The sequence below is a fragment of the Leishmania major genome, chromosome 31 (genome assembly GCF_000002725.2).
Source record: "Leishmania major strain Friedlin complete genome, chromosome 31".
In the NCBI taxonomy this organism is placed as follows: Eukaryota; Euglenozoa; class Kinetoplastea; order Trypanosomatida; family Trypanosomatidae; genus Leishmania; species Leishmania major.
This window is the reverse complement of record NC_007272.2, coordinates 1252485-1265896: the sequence shown is the minus strand read 5'-3', so window position 1 is coordinate 1265896 and position 13412 is coordinate 1252485. Positions and strand designations below refer to the sequence as shown.

The 13412-nt window shown below is 60.4% G+C and overlaps 4 protein-coding genes across 4 annotated transcripts; all 4 read left to right on the top strand.

Moving 5' to 3' along the window:
• Positions 1-159: 159 nt before the first annotated feature.
• LMJF_31_2600 (putative calreticulin) lies at positions 160-1362 on the top strand (the record flags this gene model as incomplete). The annotated part of the gene is made up of 1 exon (XM_001685195.1): positions 160-1362. The coding sequence occupies one exon, from the start codon at positions 160-162 to the stop codon at positions 1360-1362; it is 1203 nt and encodes a 400-aa protein (XP_001685247.1).
• A 1741-nt stretch (positions 1363-3103) lies between these two features.
• LMJF_31_2590 (conserved hypothetical protein) lies at positions 3104-5893 on the top strand (the record flags this gene model as incomplete). Its single annotated transcript, XM_001685194.1, has 1 exon — positions 3104-5893. One exon carries the CDS (start codon positions 3104-3106, stop codon positions 5891-5893), a length of 2790 nt encoding a protein of 929 aa, XP_001685246.1.
• A 922-nt stretch (positions 5894-6815) lies between these two features.
• LMJF_31_2580 (ubiquinol-cytochrome-c reductase-like protein) lies at positions 6816-7241 on the top strand (the record flags this gene model as incomplete). The annotated part of the gene is made up of 1 exon (XM_001685193.1): positions 6816-7241. The coding sequence occupies one exon, from the start codon at positions 6816-6818 to the stop codon at positions 7239-7241; it is 426 nt and encodes a 141-aa protein (XP_001685245.1).
• Positions 7242-9431: 2190 nt separating this feature from the next.
• LMJF_31_2570 (hypothetical protein) lies at positions 9432-12767 on the top strand (the record flags this gene model as incomplete). Its single annotated transcript, XM_001685192.2, has 1 exon — positions 9432-12767. The coding sequence occupies one exon, from the start codon at positions 9432-9434 to the stop codon at positions 12765-12767; it is 3336 nt and encodes a 1111-aa protein (XP_001685244.1).
• Between the last annotated feature and the right edge of the window lie 645 nt (positions 12768-13412).

The window sequence follows — 13412 nt, the reverse complement described above, 5'->3', positions numbered from 1 at the left end:
CCCCTTCCCCCCAAACACACACATACATATACACATACACAGATAGGCAATACTTCAGCCTTATCCCTATTCTCTGCGACTACTGCGTCTAGCGCCTCCGGCTTGTTTTCCCTTTTCGCACTGCGCTCTCTTTTATCTGTGCGTCACCACGATCGAATCATGGCGCAGCGGGCGATGTTGGCCGCCATCGTTGGCGTGCTGGTTCTCTGCGTGTACGTTGTCCAGGCGGAGATCTTCTTCCACGAAGAGTTCAACACCATGGATGGGTGGGTGCAGTCAGAACACACGAGCGACTACGGTAAGGTCGCGCTCTCGGTGGGTGCGATTCACGTGGATGCTGAGAAGGAGCAGGGCCTGAAGCTCATGGAGGACGCCAAGTTCTACGCCGTCTCGAAGAAGCTGCCGAAAGCAGTTTCGAACGACGGCAAGCCGATCGTTGTCTCCTTCTCCGTCAAGAACGAGCAGAAGCTTACGTGCGGCGGCACCTACCTCAAGTTCTTCTCCGAGCTGGACCAGAAGGACTTACACGGCGAGTCTGCGTACTGGCTGATGTTCGGGCCCGACATCTGTGGCTCCAACAAGCGTCTGCAGTTCATCTTGAGCTACAACGGCACGAACCATCTCTGGAAGAAGCTGTCGACGCCGAAGACCGACACAGCCACTCACGTCTACACGGTCGAGATCGCGCCAAACAACACGTACCAGCTGTACGTCGATGGCATGCACATCCAGGAAGGGTCGTTGGAGGAGGAGTGGGACATGCTGCCGCCAAAGACCATCTCTGACCCGACGGATAAGAAGCCGGCGGACTGGGTGGATGACATGATGATGGATGATCCGTCTGACACGAAGCCGGAGGACTGGGAGGACGAGCCGGCCACCATCACTGACTCCGAGGCTGTCAAGCCGGTGGACTGGGACGATTCGGAAGACGGTGTGTGGGAGGCCCCGAAGGTTCCGAACCCGAACTACCGCGGTGCGTGGAAGCCGCGCCGCATCCATAACCCCGACTACAAGGGTGAGTGGGCGGCGAGGCAGATCCCGAACCCGGTTTACAAGAAAGACCCGAACCTGTACAAGGTACCGGCGCCGCTGCAGTACGTCGGCATCGATGTCTGGCAGGTGGAGGGCGGCAGCATCTTCGATGACATAATCATCGGTGACGACATTACGGAGGTGCTGAGGGTAGTAAAGAGCACGTACGGCGCCATGGCAGAGAAGGAGAGAGATCTCATCCAGGCGGAAGCGAAGAAGGAGGCCATGAAGGAGCCGGCGGAGGCGGCAGCCGAGAAGCCAAACATGGACGAGCACGCTGACCACACGCCAGACGAAGACAAGAGCGAGGGTGAGGAGGACCTGTAGTGTGTGCGTGTGCAGCGTGCGCGTGAGCGAGGAGGCACTGAGGCGGTGCGTGCGTCCGCGTATGTGTGTGTGTGTGCGCGCGCTCGTCCTCCTCTATCTCCCTCACCCTCGTCCTTTTCGACGCTTTGGAGCACTGTCACCAACATATTATTCCAAAATAGAGTAGTGGAACGGGGAGAATTAGCAGGACAAGCCCGAAGGTGCGTCGTCGTCTCATGTGGCTCATTTTGGCATGAACGAATCAGTCCAGTCAGCAGTGACGACACGTGCACATAAAGTAAAAGTGAATGTATGATGACGGCTGTCGTGGGGAATCGGTCTGGATGGCGTACGTGTGTGTTCGGGTGTCCTGCACGAGAATGCTTGTGTGCGTGATGTGGCAATCGCTGGGCTGTGTGCTCTCTGTCGCGTCGTTTTTTTTTATCGGTCGTTCCTGCATCTCTATCGTTCCCCCCTTCGTGCTCTTCCTGAGTGCATGTTTCACTGAGTGCGTGAGGGCCCGGTGTGCAAGTCAGACCTACTCCATACCGACGGTATTATTGGGCTTTTCATACATGTCGACCAAGAAGGTGCTGCTGCTGCTGCTGCTGCTCACGTGAGAGCGGAATAGGGGTGGGGCTGAAGTGCCGAGGCACGAGAACGCACGAGGGCCACGGTCGCTGCTGCGACTGAGCAGAAGGAGTAGAACGTCCCATGCGGAATGTGATCAAGTGGCACCCGTCACCACCCCATCTCGATCGCGTCTCGGAGCAAGCTTCCTCGCACTAAGACACCAGGGCGTGGTGCGTAAGAAAGAGACTGTCAGATGCATGCACCAGCTAGCTGTCCACCAACCTCCCTCTCTCTTTGGAATTTGAGAGAGACAGGGAAGGGAAGGGGGGGAGGGGGGTGGCTGTGGTTTTACCCGTGCTGCGCGAGCCATATCCACAACGAAAAAAAAACGTTGAAACGCGAAGCGCCATCTATGGTGGTTGGAGCCGAGAGTGTCGAGAGCGCTTCAGCGCACCCTTCCATGAACCGCTGGGTTCTCGAGGACCCTCCCCCTCTCCCCACAGAAAAAAGGATTCGGTGCGATCACACATGTCCTGCGCACCCGTGCGTGCGCTCTGCACAGCTGATGACGACACGCTTCTGCTGCACCGTCCTTTTTCCGTGCATGTGCGAGTAAAGGGTCAAGTGGCTTGCCTTGGACTTCAACTTTCGCCCCCCTCTCCTCCCCTCTTCTTTGGGTTCTGCCGCCTTCTCGATCGATCTCTGGCTTCCTATTTCTCGTTTGTTTTGTTGTTCGGTGAGGCCCGTCTACGTCGACTCCTCGCACTTCCCGCATACTTGTCCACATGCTGAGTGCGTCGCAACGTCCAACCCTTTTAATGAGCGGACGGCAACGCCATTTCATTGCATCTCTAGTGCACAGGCGGCTTCCCCGTTGCACTCAACTGCGCCTACACGCCCTCTGCACGTGAGCTGCTCACTGTCTCTCTCGCTGTGTGTGTGTGTGTCTTTCTCTCACGCGGTGTCTACCTTCACGAGCACAGGCCCAACACCGTATCGTTCACACTTTCCTGCTTTGTGTTCCCTTCTGCTGACATTTTGCTGCGTATTTTTTCGTTGACCACACCCCCGCTGCGTGCCCCGGGGAAGTCGTTCATCTCCACCGCAGCGCCCCTCCTTTTCTGGCTCGCTCGGTTGTCCCTCATTTTGTTCCGACCCCCGTGCCCGCTCTCTCGCGGAGGCCACACTCATGTCGTGTGCGGACGTGCGCCAGAAGGTGTTTCGCGTGCCGGGTAGCATTGTGCTGTCGCTCGGGCTCTCGTGGGACTTTATCGGTGCCGACCCGGTCGACCTCGACCTCAGCGCCGTCTGCTTCACGAAGGAGGGCCGCTTTCTGGACGTTGTCTTTTTCAACCACCTCTTCCCAGAAGGCACCGATGAGACGGCGCTGCGGACACACTACATGGTGGACCCCGAGCTGCTGCCCTACATGTTTCTGAGCGGCGACAGCACAGTCGGCGGCGAGGATGAGAATCAGTTACCCGGCCTCGCACTCGCCGCACGGCGGCTTCACCAGCGGCTGCGGCGGAGAGCAAAGCATCAGGCGACGGCGCGCGGTGGAATATTGGGCACGCGCGACTACACAAACGCGGCAGCGAATGTGTTCGATCGCCTCTACGACGAGGAGCAACTTGCGGACGTGCAGCGCGCAGCAGATGAGGCGATCGGCTATGACGAAGATGCCGCTGACAATGAGGTGGGTGCGGGCCAGCGGCCCTTACGGCGTCGCCCGTGCCGTCATCGCGAGCTTGCCGACGAGGTGCTCACGTTCGTCATGAGCAAGATACCGGGTGAGGCGGAGGTCATCTTCATCACTGTGTCGAGCTACACTGGCCAGGACTTTACGGTGCTGTCGCGGGCAAAGTTGGTCATCTACAATGAATCCACAAACGAGCGCGTCGGCGTGATGGACGTGAGGCAGACGACGGAAAATGGCACAGCGAACCTGGCCGCCATGCTGATTCGTCTGCCACCGTCGCAAGAGGAGGAGGGGGTGTACGGCACAGATTTGGGCAGCGTGAACGGCGGCGTCGCAGCGCAGGAGTGGGATTTGCGGGAACTCAACGTGCGCACGTTCGGCTACTCCTTCGTCGACACGCTGCCCCTCATGATGGACGTGCTTGGCGTGCCGCGCCGGTCACTGCTGGACGTCCTGCAGAACGTGCCGGACTACTCCTTGTCAAAGGCGAAGGCGGAGATCGCGTCGTGGACACTGTCCGACGTGCGCCTGGGCGTGGGCTGGAGCGGCGAGCACGACATCGACGCCTTCCTCGTCTTCCTCGACGAAAACCACAACTACGTCGACCATCTGTATCCGAAGAACGGAAAGCTGCGGTCGATAGCGCGGGACGCGGCTCGGCACTCCGGCGACGCTCTTTGCGGTTCCAGCTCTGCCGGGGATGAGGAGTTCATAGATCTACTGACGTACCGCGTGCCGGACAACGTGGGCAGCATCGTTGTCGGTGCCACCTGGATGGAGTCATTCGGCCCCGAAAAGCGGACGTGCAAGTCCATCTTCGACGTGCCGGACCTGTACCTGCGCCTGCAAAACCGCACGGTGATGAATCCGCACTCCATGGAGGTCGATCGCTGGCCGCTCAACCGCGAAGCTCACGACCCGAACGTCAAGAAGCAGCTGCCGACCTCTTACAAGGACGCCGAGAACAAGGAGCAGCCAGTGCGTGCGGTGGTGCTGGGCGCGCTGATGAAGACTGGCACGCAGCCCTTCGAAGCTCTCTTCCCCAACGGCCGCCGCATTGATCAGCACTTCCACAAGCACGGCCGCTCTCTTTCGGTCAGCGGCGCTGGTCAGAGTCGTAGCGCCTCTGTGGCGTCTCGCGCTGACGACGGCGGCGGTGTTGCCGTGTCGGAGTGCGAGGCCGATCGCGAGGAGGAGGTCCCGCTGTTTCAGCTGGTACCCATCCACCAGTATGTCCCGGTAGACCCACGTGAGGGCATGTCGCGCGTGATCCCGTACTTGCAGTGCATGATGGCTTACGCTGCAACGGTCGAGCGCCACACAATCGCGGCGGCGCGCCGTCGAGTCGCCGAAGCCGAGGCTGCCCGTCGCGGTCACGCAACACTGTACTCCGGTGTGGAGAGCTGTAAGGCCGCTCCGCTGGACACGAGGGCCGGTACCGCAGACACGCGTCTCGTGCTGAACCGCGAAAACAACATGGTGGGCTGGAACCCCGCTACCAGCGCCTCCCTGCGGCGTGGCGGACGCGGCGAGGTGACGGTGCAGACTGCGCGAAAGCAGGCTGAGCGAGAGCAGGCTGCGAGCGACACGGCAGAAACCACGCTGCTGCGCAATCGCTATGAGTGCATGTGGGAAAAGATAAAGCACTACGACAACCGCACCGACCTTTTCGCGATTGCTGTACAGTTCTTGGAAGTCGTGGAGGTGCAGCCGCAGATGCCGGATCGCTTCCGGTGCCACGGCGAGGTGTGGGTATTTGGGCAGACCAATTGCATCGTCCCGGTGCACGGCAGCGTCTCCGTCTTTGACAACAAGCCGTACCGATCCCCGGTCCTCGTGGATCGCGAGAAGCTCGCGTGGGCAGATCCCAGCAGCAGCAGCAGCAGTTGCGGCTACTTCATTGTGCACAAGTATGACAGACTGCGCGTTATGCTCTTCGAGACGGCGTCCGTCGGCGTGGCAGACTTGGACCTCCTTTCCATGGACGCCTTGTGGGCCGGCAAGGACAACGTGCGAGACGGTACTCTCGCAGATCGATTCAACCCCGTCGAGTGCAACGTGCGACTTGAAGGCGGTGCCAACGAAGCCGGCACCGGCGAGCTCGTCTACAGTGCTGAGGTGCGGCTGCGCGTGTCGCGGGTACCACTCAACGCGGCGATGAAGAGGCTGCAACAGCAGGCGGACAGAATAAACGCGCAGCGCGGGCACGTACAGAAGTTGCAGAATCGGTACGATGAGCGGTACTACAACAAGCAGTACAAGCGTTGCACCGTCATGTGAGGTGGAGAGCATCTCGTCTGTTTTTTGTGTGCAGAGACGCGCGCACACACCTGATCGTCACAGTTCTAGCAAGCAAGCAAGAAGAGTCTGCGTGTGTTATAGCAGCACCTTCTCAGCCCCTCTGTTTTCTCGCGTCCTTCCCTTGTCTTGGTGCGGCAGCATCTTTATCATTCTCACTGTCTTCTTTTTTTTTTTGTATCTTGCTAGATGTAGCCCGGCACCCAGGTATGGCGTCGCTCTTGCGCAGTGGGCACGACGTGACGGCGGAGTCTGCTTCGCCTCTCTGTGTAGCGCCGTGTGTATGTGTCTCCCCAGACGTTCCCGGCAACGGTGCTGCACCGTCTTTGCGTTGCTCTCCCGCCCGCCGTTTTCTTTTGCTTGTTTGTTGTTTTCTCTGTGGTGGTTTCGTTTGGCTCTCTCCAGAGGTGCGCCCTGTGCGGGTGCGCTGTCGGTGACGTGTGTCCGTGTGCTGCGGCCGTTTTTGCCTGATACAATGATTGGCGTCCCGTGCATGCACACCGGAGTCCAAAAGCCCAAGGAGAGAGTCAGCCGTGAACGCGATCTCAGCGCAGGCGTACTTTGGTGGCTCTCTCGGTGAGGTGATGCGACGCGGCAGATTGTCATTGTGGGCAGTAGAGCTCACCAGAGCACGAAACGAAATGCCAGCTGCTTCTTCGAGCTGGTTGCTTAGCCCACGCCAGCGCGGATGTGGCGGACCCCTCTGTGTCGAGGAAGGGGTGCACATCACAACGCGATGAGGTAGACAAGATGCAGTGCCGACGCACAGCTCTGCACTACCATCGTCGTCTCTGCTGCCCTCGTCTGCAGGAGAGATGCAGCACCAGCACATTGTGCACGCGTTGCTCAGGGGAGGGCGCCCTTCTTGGGGGCTTTGCACGCTGCGCGTGGGGCTGTTAACGACATGAACCACCACCCGATGTACTCCAACCCCTCTTCCTCGTTTTTCCGTCCCCATTTCGTCTCCGCTTTCCTCCCCACTAACAACCTGTGCGGCGGCCCCGCAAACGGGACACTGTCACTGCCTCACGGCGATGGTGTTTGCGCAGCCCACGGCGCAGCTCTTTTTGATTCGCCCACATTTCAGGAGTCCACCGGCCCTTTCAACTGCCCCGCCATGGCGTCCGATCCGGTAGACATCAAGCTGGACCTCGAGAAGGAGTGCCTGGCGAACGAGTGCGTCAAGAAGGTGGGGGCATACAACGCGTGCTTGGAGCGCATCAAGACTGTCAGCCCCGAGAAGGAGCCGCACTGCTACAACCAGTACTTTGCCATCGTGCACTGCGTAGACGTGTGCGTCGACCCGAAGCTGTGGCCGACACTCAAGTAAGTGAGGGGTTTAGCAACGCAGTGAAGCTCGGAGAGGCGGTGGGGCGTGTCGTGCGAGCACGTCCGACGGCAGCTCCACGCGCGCTGTTGTGGGATAGTGGCTGTCTGGCTGTCGCATGATGCCGCCTCCTGCAAAGTGAACAGAAGCCCCCCGCCCCCTCCCCCGCCCCTCTCCCCACGCTAGCCGCGATCGCTTCACGCGGCTTGCTTCGAGCTCTGGACGTGCTGACAGAGGCTCACGGGATAGCGGCAGGGGAAGTTGCGGTGTGGCTACGCGGACCTGCCGTCGGATGGGCACGATGGCTTTCTAAATGTTTGTTTGTTTGTTGTGGCGCCCACGTAGTACCGGAGTGCAAGTGGGGCACTCGCATAGTCCATTGCGTAGTCTATAGGGGAGGAAGATGGCGTCCGGCTGAGGCGGGGTCTTCCACTTAACGCAGGAGAAGAACGTGAAGCGAAAAACGCAATGGCAGAAGTTTGCCGCCGACAGTTCTCGTCCTTTAGCGCGTATCTGTGCCATGTGCACGGGTGCGCGACTCGCAGCGGTGTGGGTGCTCTCTTTTTTTGGGGAGGGGAGACCCTTTTCGAGTGCACCTCGAGGTTCAAATCCCGGATGTGGTTGCCGCGCAGATCGGATGCGGTCTCACGCGGTAGGGCCACTGACTCGCAGGTCAGGCTTCTCTCCTGCATTCCTTTGGTGGTCATTTACGGTGTTGAGCCTGGCTACCTTCTCCGTTTTCCTTTTGCCGCCCCCTCTGCGCTATCCGCCCCACCCCCTCTCTTTCTCTCTCCCTCTCTCTCTCCCCTGGTTCCCTCTCCTCGCCTCTCCTCTCCTTTTGTTGCTTTGCGGCTGCGCAGTTCTCTTACACCAACTCCCTCCTTCCCCAACGCCCATTCACACACACACAAAGACCGACGCGTGCCATCACTGACTGGATGCCACAATATTCCTGAACCCTTGCGCTTCACGCCGCCACTTCCTCTGATCAGGTCTTTTCCTTATACGTACTGGGGCCCTTTCACACACCGACGCCCCCCCCCACACACACACACGTACGTACATGAGCTGTTCCCATCTCTCTCCCTCTCTCACTTTTTTCTCCGTCTAACCTTTCTGATTTTTTTTTTCACGCTCGTATACAAAGGTGTGTGAGGTGTGCGTGCGTGGGGTGTGGTGTCATTGAGAAAAAGCTGCCACTGCAATACACCTTACACACACATCAGCTTTCCTCCTTTCTCTCTCTCGCGCGCGCACACGGAGGCAGCAGCAGCAGCACGCAGTAGGCGGAGGGAAGGGGAGAGAGGGAGTTGCATGAACTCGCACAGGCGCACATCTGTCCGCGTTTGTTTTCTTGCGTTTGACTTCAGATCTGCTTTTCTACAGTCGACTACATTCACGTCTTGTTTTGTGGCTTTGCACCCGTGTTGTTTCTTCCCTCCCGCTGTTGCTCTCCCACCGTCTCTCATGCCTCTACCCTAATTACCGGCTCCTGGTTTGTCCTCGGCTTGCTTCGTGCACATCTGCCTGTTTCTCTGCTCACCTCAGCGTGAGTGACCCCCCCCCTTCTCCCTCCCTCCCCACTCTCCCACACGGGCGCCTTCGTGAGTTAAAATCGAAGAGGACCCGCACCACATTCCCGCCTGCTGATCACTGCGACGCCGCGTCTTCCAGCTGTCAAGCAGCGAAGGCCTGAGCCGCAACCCACCCCTTCCGCCCCCCTCTCTTCACAACCTTCTTCTGCGCCGTGGCTGACACCCTGCTCTTCACTACTTCATCCTCCCGATACGGCACAGCGGGCCAGAGCCGACGAGCCCCTTTCGTGACACCTCCAGCGCGCCGTTTCGACGTTCCATCGGGAGGAGAGGCACGCAAGGCAAGGGCGTTTGTGCACTGGGCGCTCAGTGGCCATCTCCGGAGAGGTGGTGCTGGGGGAAACGCGAAGAGCCGAAAGCGATGGGCAGCCCTGACCCCCTCCCCTCCCCCTGTACACCCCTCCCCCTGTACACCCCCCCTGTACACCCCAGTTTTAGGGTCGTTGCACTTTTCTGGTGAGGCGTGTCGGTCATCTTGGCCATCGTCCCTATCGTTTACTTTTCCGTGCCGACTTCTCGCTGGTCCTACTTCGCTTTACGCGGTGCTCTTCTCCTGCTCGTGCTCCCTCGCTCCGTCTTGCCGAACGCAGTACTGAACATGCACTACTTCTTCTTGGAGAAGCAGAGCCCGCTCACACAGCGTTGGCAAGTGCGGCAGGTGGCCTTTGACAGCAAGTACCGATATCTCTACTACACAAAGTCATTGAGCCGGGCGGATATCGAGGAGGTCATGACGCGCTGCCACGACGGCGACCCCAGTTCTGGTGCATGCCACAACTCCTCCAGCGGCACTTCAAGTCGAAAAGTGAAGTGGAGTGGAAAGGTCAAGGTGACGCAGCTGCGATACGCAGCAGATGAGTACATTGTCGCGCCGGGCAGCAGCGACTTCGACGAGCGCATCTTGCTCACCCTCATCGTGGTCGGCTACGAGCGACCCTTGGGGAGGCACCGTAGCCGTGGCAAGGTGGTGAGCTCCGGTAACCGCAGCATCGGCGGAACGTCCGAGAAGAGTTTCTCCTTGTGGAGCTCCGTCTCGCGGCACTACAGCACATCTCGCATCAGCTCTGTGCGTCTCGGCGACAGTGACGGTGATGCCGACGAGGATGCCGCATCGAAGACCACGGGTGTGCACCAGCCGCTGCTGTTGAACGCGGAGAACGATATGCCGGAGCCGGAGTCGCCGTCGGGGTTCCTGCACATGCCAAGCTACCCGGTGAACGAGTCTCTCGACGAAGACTTCGAGGATGAGGACGAGAACATGTTTCGGGACATCGACCTCGTGCCGGACGACGAGGAGGACGAGGAGGAGACGTCCGTGGCGGCGTCAGAGGCGGAAACGGAGGAGGGCAGTGACGACTCCGACGCAGATGATGGCGATGACGTGGCGTTCAACTCACCCCCGTCCACGCCGACAGGCAGCACGCGGAGTGGCTACAGCTTCTTCAGTCGGCGTCAGCAAAGCACAAAAGGCGGGGGCAAGGCAAAGGACGGAACGATGGTGCAGCTGCAGTTCCGCGCAGCCAACTACGATGTATTCCGCATCGTCAGCCTGCGCGTTCGGCAGGCGTTGGTGCGCCACGGTCTGTGCGGCCCGCTGCACGCGGGGCTCCCACCCTACGACCCCCGCAACGGTATCGCACTCGCAACTGTCCCGCTGCACCTGCGCCACGCCTTCCGCCGCCTTAACGACGTCGTCTTCTACTCGCTCCAGATCGGCCACGTCGTGTACGTGCGGCAGCAGCGTGAGGTGCGCGGCATCGCGGGGTACCTTTGCATCACGCACGACTCCATCCTGCTGCTGCAGCTGGACGGCAAATGCCCTCGCTGGCTGGACCTGGAGGACATCGTCGGCGTGCAGTACGTGCTGCGCAGCAACCACTCCTTCATCTCTATCCGGGCCGCGGAGCCGTACCCGGATTTTGTGTTCATCCCTATTATACCGAGCTACCCGCCTAACTCCACCTTCAACTCGGAGGAGTGCGTGGAGGGGATTGTGAGCATGGTGCGGCGCCTGCTCATGCAGCGCCTGCGCGCTGGCGAGGAGGTGGCGCTGGCCCCAATCTCCAGCTGCCGTCTCTCTATTCAAACTGCCGAGGACATTGAGGAGTACGACATTCTCTGCCATATCAATGACCTGTCCAGCACATACACGGACGTGTTCAAGTATATTGCGCAGCAGCAGAGCACCGGTGCTGTACCGCTGCGCTGGCGCTGGGACAACTCCAAGACACCGAGCCACTTCACCTTCAAGAGGGACCTCTACCACGCCTTGGAGCGCGAGGAGGGCGAGGACAGCGAGGACGAAGACGAGGCTGCCCTTAGTCGCTCGCAGCGCCGTCCGTCTGTGGCTTCTGCCGCCGCATCGCATGCGCACATGGTAGAGTCGCTAGTGCCGTCGCGCCAGCAGCAGCACCTCAGCACGGGCGGAGGTCTAGTTGCCGTACCCGTCTCTGCGCCCGCCAGTAGCGGCGCCATCTGCGTACACGCAGCGGCGCGCAGCACGCTGTGCAAGGCGCCCTCCTGCGCTAGCCAGCAGCCGTCGCGCTCGGCTCTACCACCACAGGACTTGTTGTACTCCAATGCGAGCTTCATGCCGGCCACCATGACGCAGCTGATGGCGCCGCCGTCGCGTGGCGCAGAACTGCGGGCGAAGAGAAAGCTGCTCGTCACCCGCACAGATCGCCGCAATGCCGGCGTTGCGGAGGCTGCAAGGAATGCCACTGGGCACCATCAGCCCCCTCTGTCGCGGCCTCCTCAGCCCGCAGGCGTGACTGCAGGAACAAACCTCGGGCTGGCGCAGGAGTCCTCAGCGGCTCCAGATATCACGCTCGCCACGGCGCCGGTTTCCAGCACGCCTCCAGAGGGTGCCGCTCCGTCGGCGCTTCCGCCACGCCCCAGCACTGGTAGTCGCGAGGCTGCCATCGGCGCGCCAGCTGCATCACTAGGTCCGCCACCACAAAAGGATGCTCAGCGTGCATCGTCCACACCTTTATCCACGCGACCCGCCTCCTCGAAACCGAACACCTACGGTCTTGTCCCCTCTCAGCACCACACAGACCCCGCGACTCTTGACTTCTGGTTCTCGACGGCGGCGCCTCCTGTTGCGCCGGTGGCCACCGCGCAGAAGGGTGTCCACCTAAGCGACATCCACTCATCCGTACACCACGGACAGCCGGCAGCGCAGCACCAGTTGGCAACCCAGCCGACGGGCGCGGCGTCTGGCGGGCACGAGCGCCTCGGTGTGGTACCACCAGTCAACCAGCGCGGCGTTTCTGCCGCACCCGCGGCTCCGGCGGTGAAACTGGTCTGTGGCGTTCCTGGAATGTTCGGCAGCAGCCTCACGTCAACGACAACACCGGTGGGCGCTGCCTCTGCCCCGCACTCCTTCGCCTCCGCACCGATCGCGGGCGGCGCCTTTTCGAGCGCCTTGCAGCGCGCGCACTCGCCGTCTGCGGGCCACGGTGGCAGCGCTACGAACAGCAGCTGCTCCCCCAAGGAGGTCACACACACGACTGAGAACATGTCCAACGACCGGGCAGCTGACGAGGATGAGGAGAGCGACGAGGACTTTGACAGCGAGGACATGGAATCCATGCTGCAGCGTCCTGAGTCTCGCGCACCACCCGCTGCGGCAGGCACTACGACACCTGCTGCTGCCGCTGCAGGCGCGTCAGGTGAGTCAGCCTTGGGCGCTGCAGGTGCAATGGCTGCGGAGATGAAGGACGGTGTTGTGATGAGTACCGACGGCGCGGCGTTTGTGCCCGTTGGTGGTGGTGTGGTAACGCAGGTGGTGCTGAGAGCGGAGATGCTCCCCGGGTACGGCGGGCGTCGAGACAAGGACCACCGGAGTGATGCAGCATCTTCTCCCTCTCCGAGTCTGCAGGCCCGGCCTGAAATGGTGGCCTTCATCTCGCCTGTCGCCTTACCTCACTGAGAGGGAAAAAAGGCACAACAGTTGTGTTCGATGACGCATCTGAGACCCTCTTTGAGTTTCTCCTGATGGGCTGAGAGTGGTGCCTGTGAATGGGCATCTCGGCGCCTGCGGACTGCGGTGCCTTCGCTGCCTTCTCTCTCGCTCATGGTGACGCTCGCGTGATCGCGAGGGAGAATGGAAAGTGAAAGGCAAAGGACAAAGAGCAGGTGAAAGGCGTGCGCTCAACTCGCGCGTCTTCAGTGGATTCGTCGCGGCGCCGGTCCATCGCCAGCGTAGCACTGCGCGGTCATCTCCTCTTGTCTTTCTTGGTGCCCCCCTGCCGAGCACTCATAGGGTTGTCGGATATCAGCCGTCACCGAGCGATGGATGTGGTTACTTCAGAGTCCGTGAGCCGCTGTTGTTCTTATTATCTGCCCATTGTTTTCTTCATGATTTCGCGAGGGAACACAACGCGCTGGTACCCCCTCGCTTCTTTACTGTTGCCGTCGTTGTCTGTGTTGCCTTTCCTTGTGGGAGGCTGCAAGAAGTGTGTGAGGGTTTGTGTAGGTGTGCTGCTTCAGCTGACATCCCTGGTTTCTGTGCGTATAGGTGGTGCTGCTCGCTTTGGTCAGTGCTGGCGTTGCTTGTTTTCCTCTGGCGATCCTG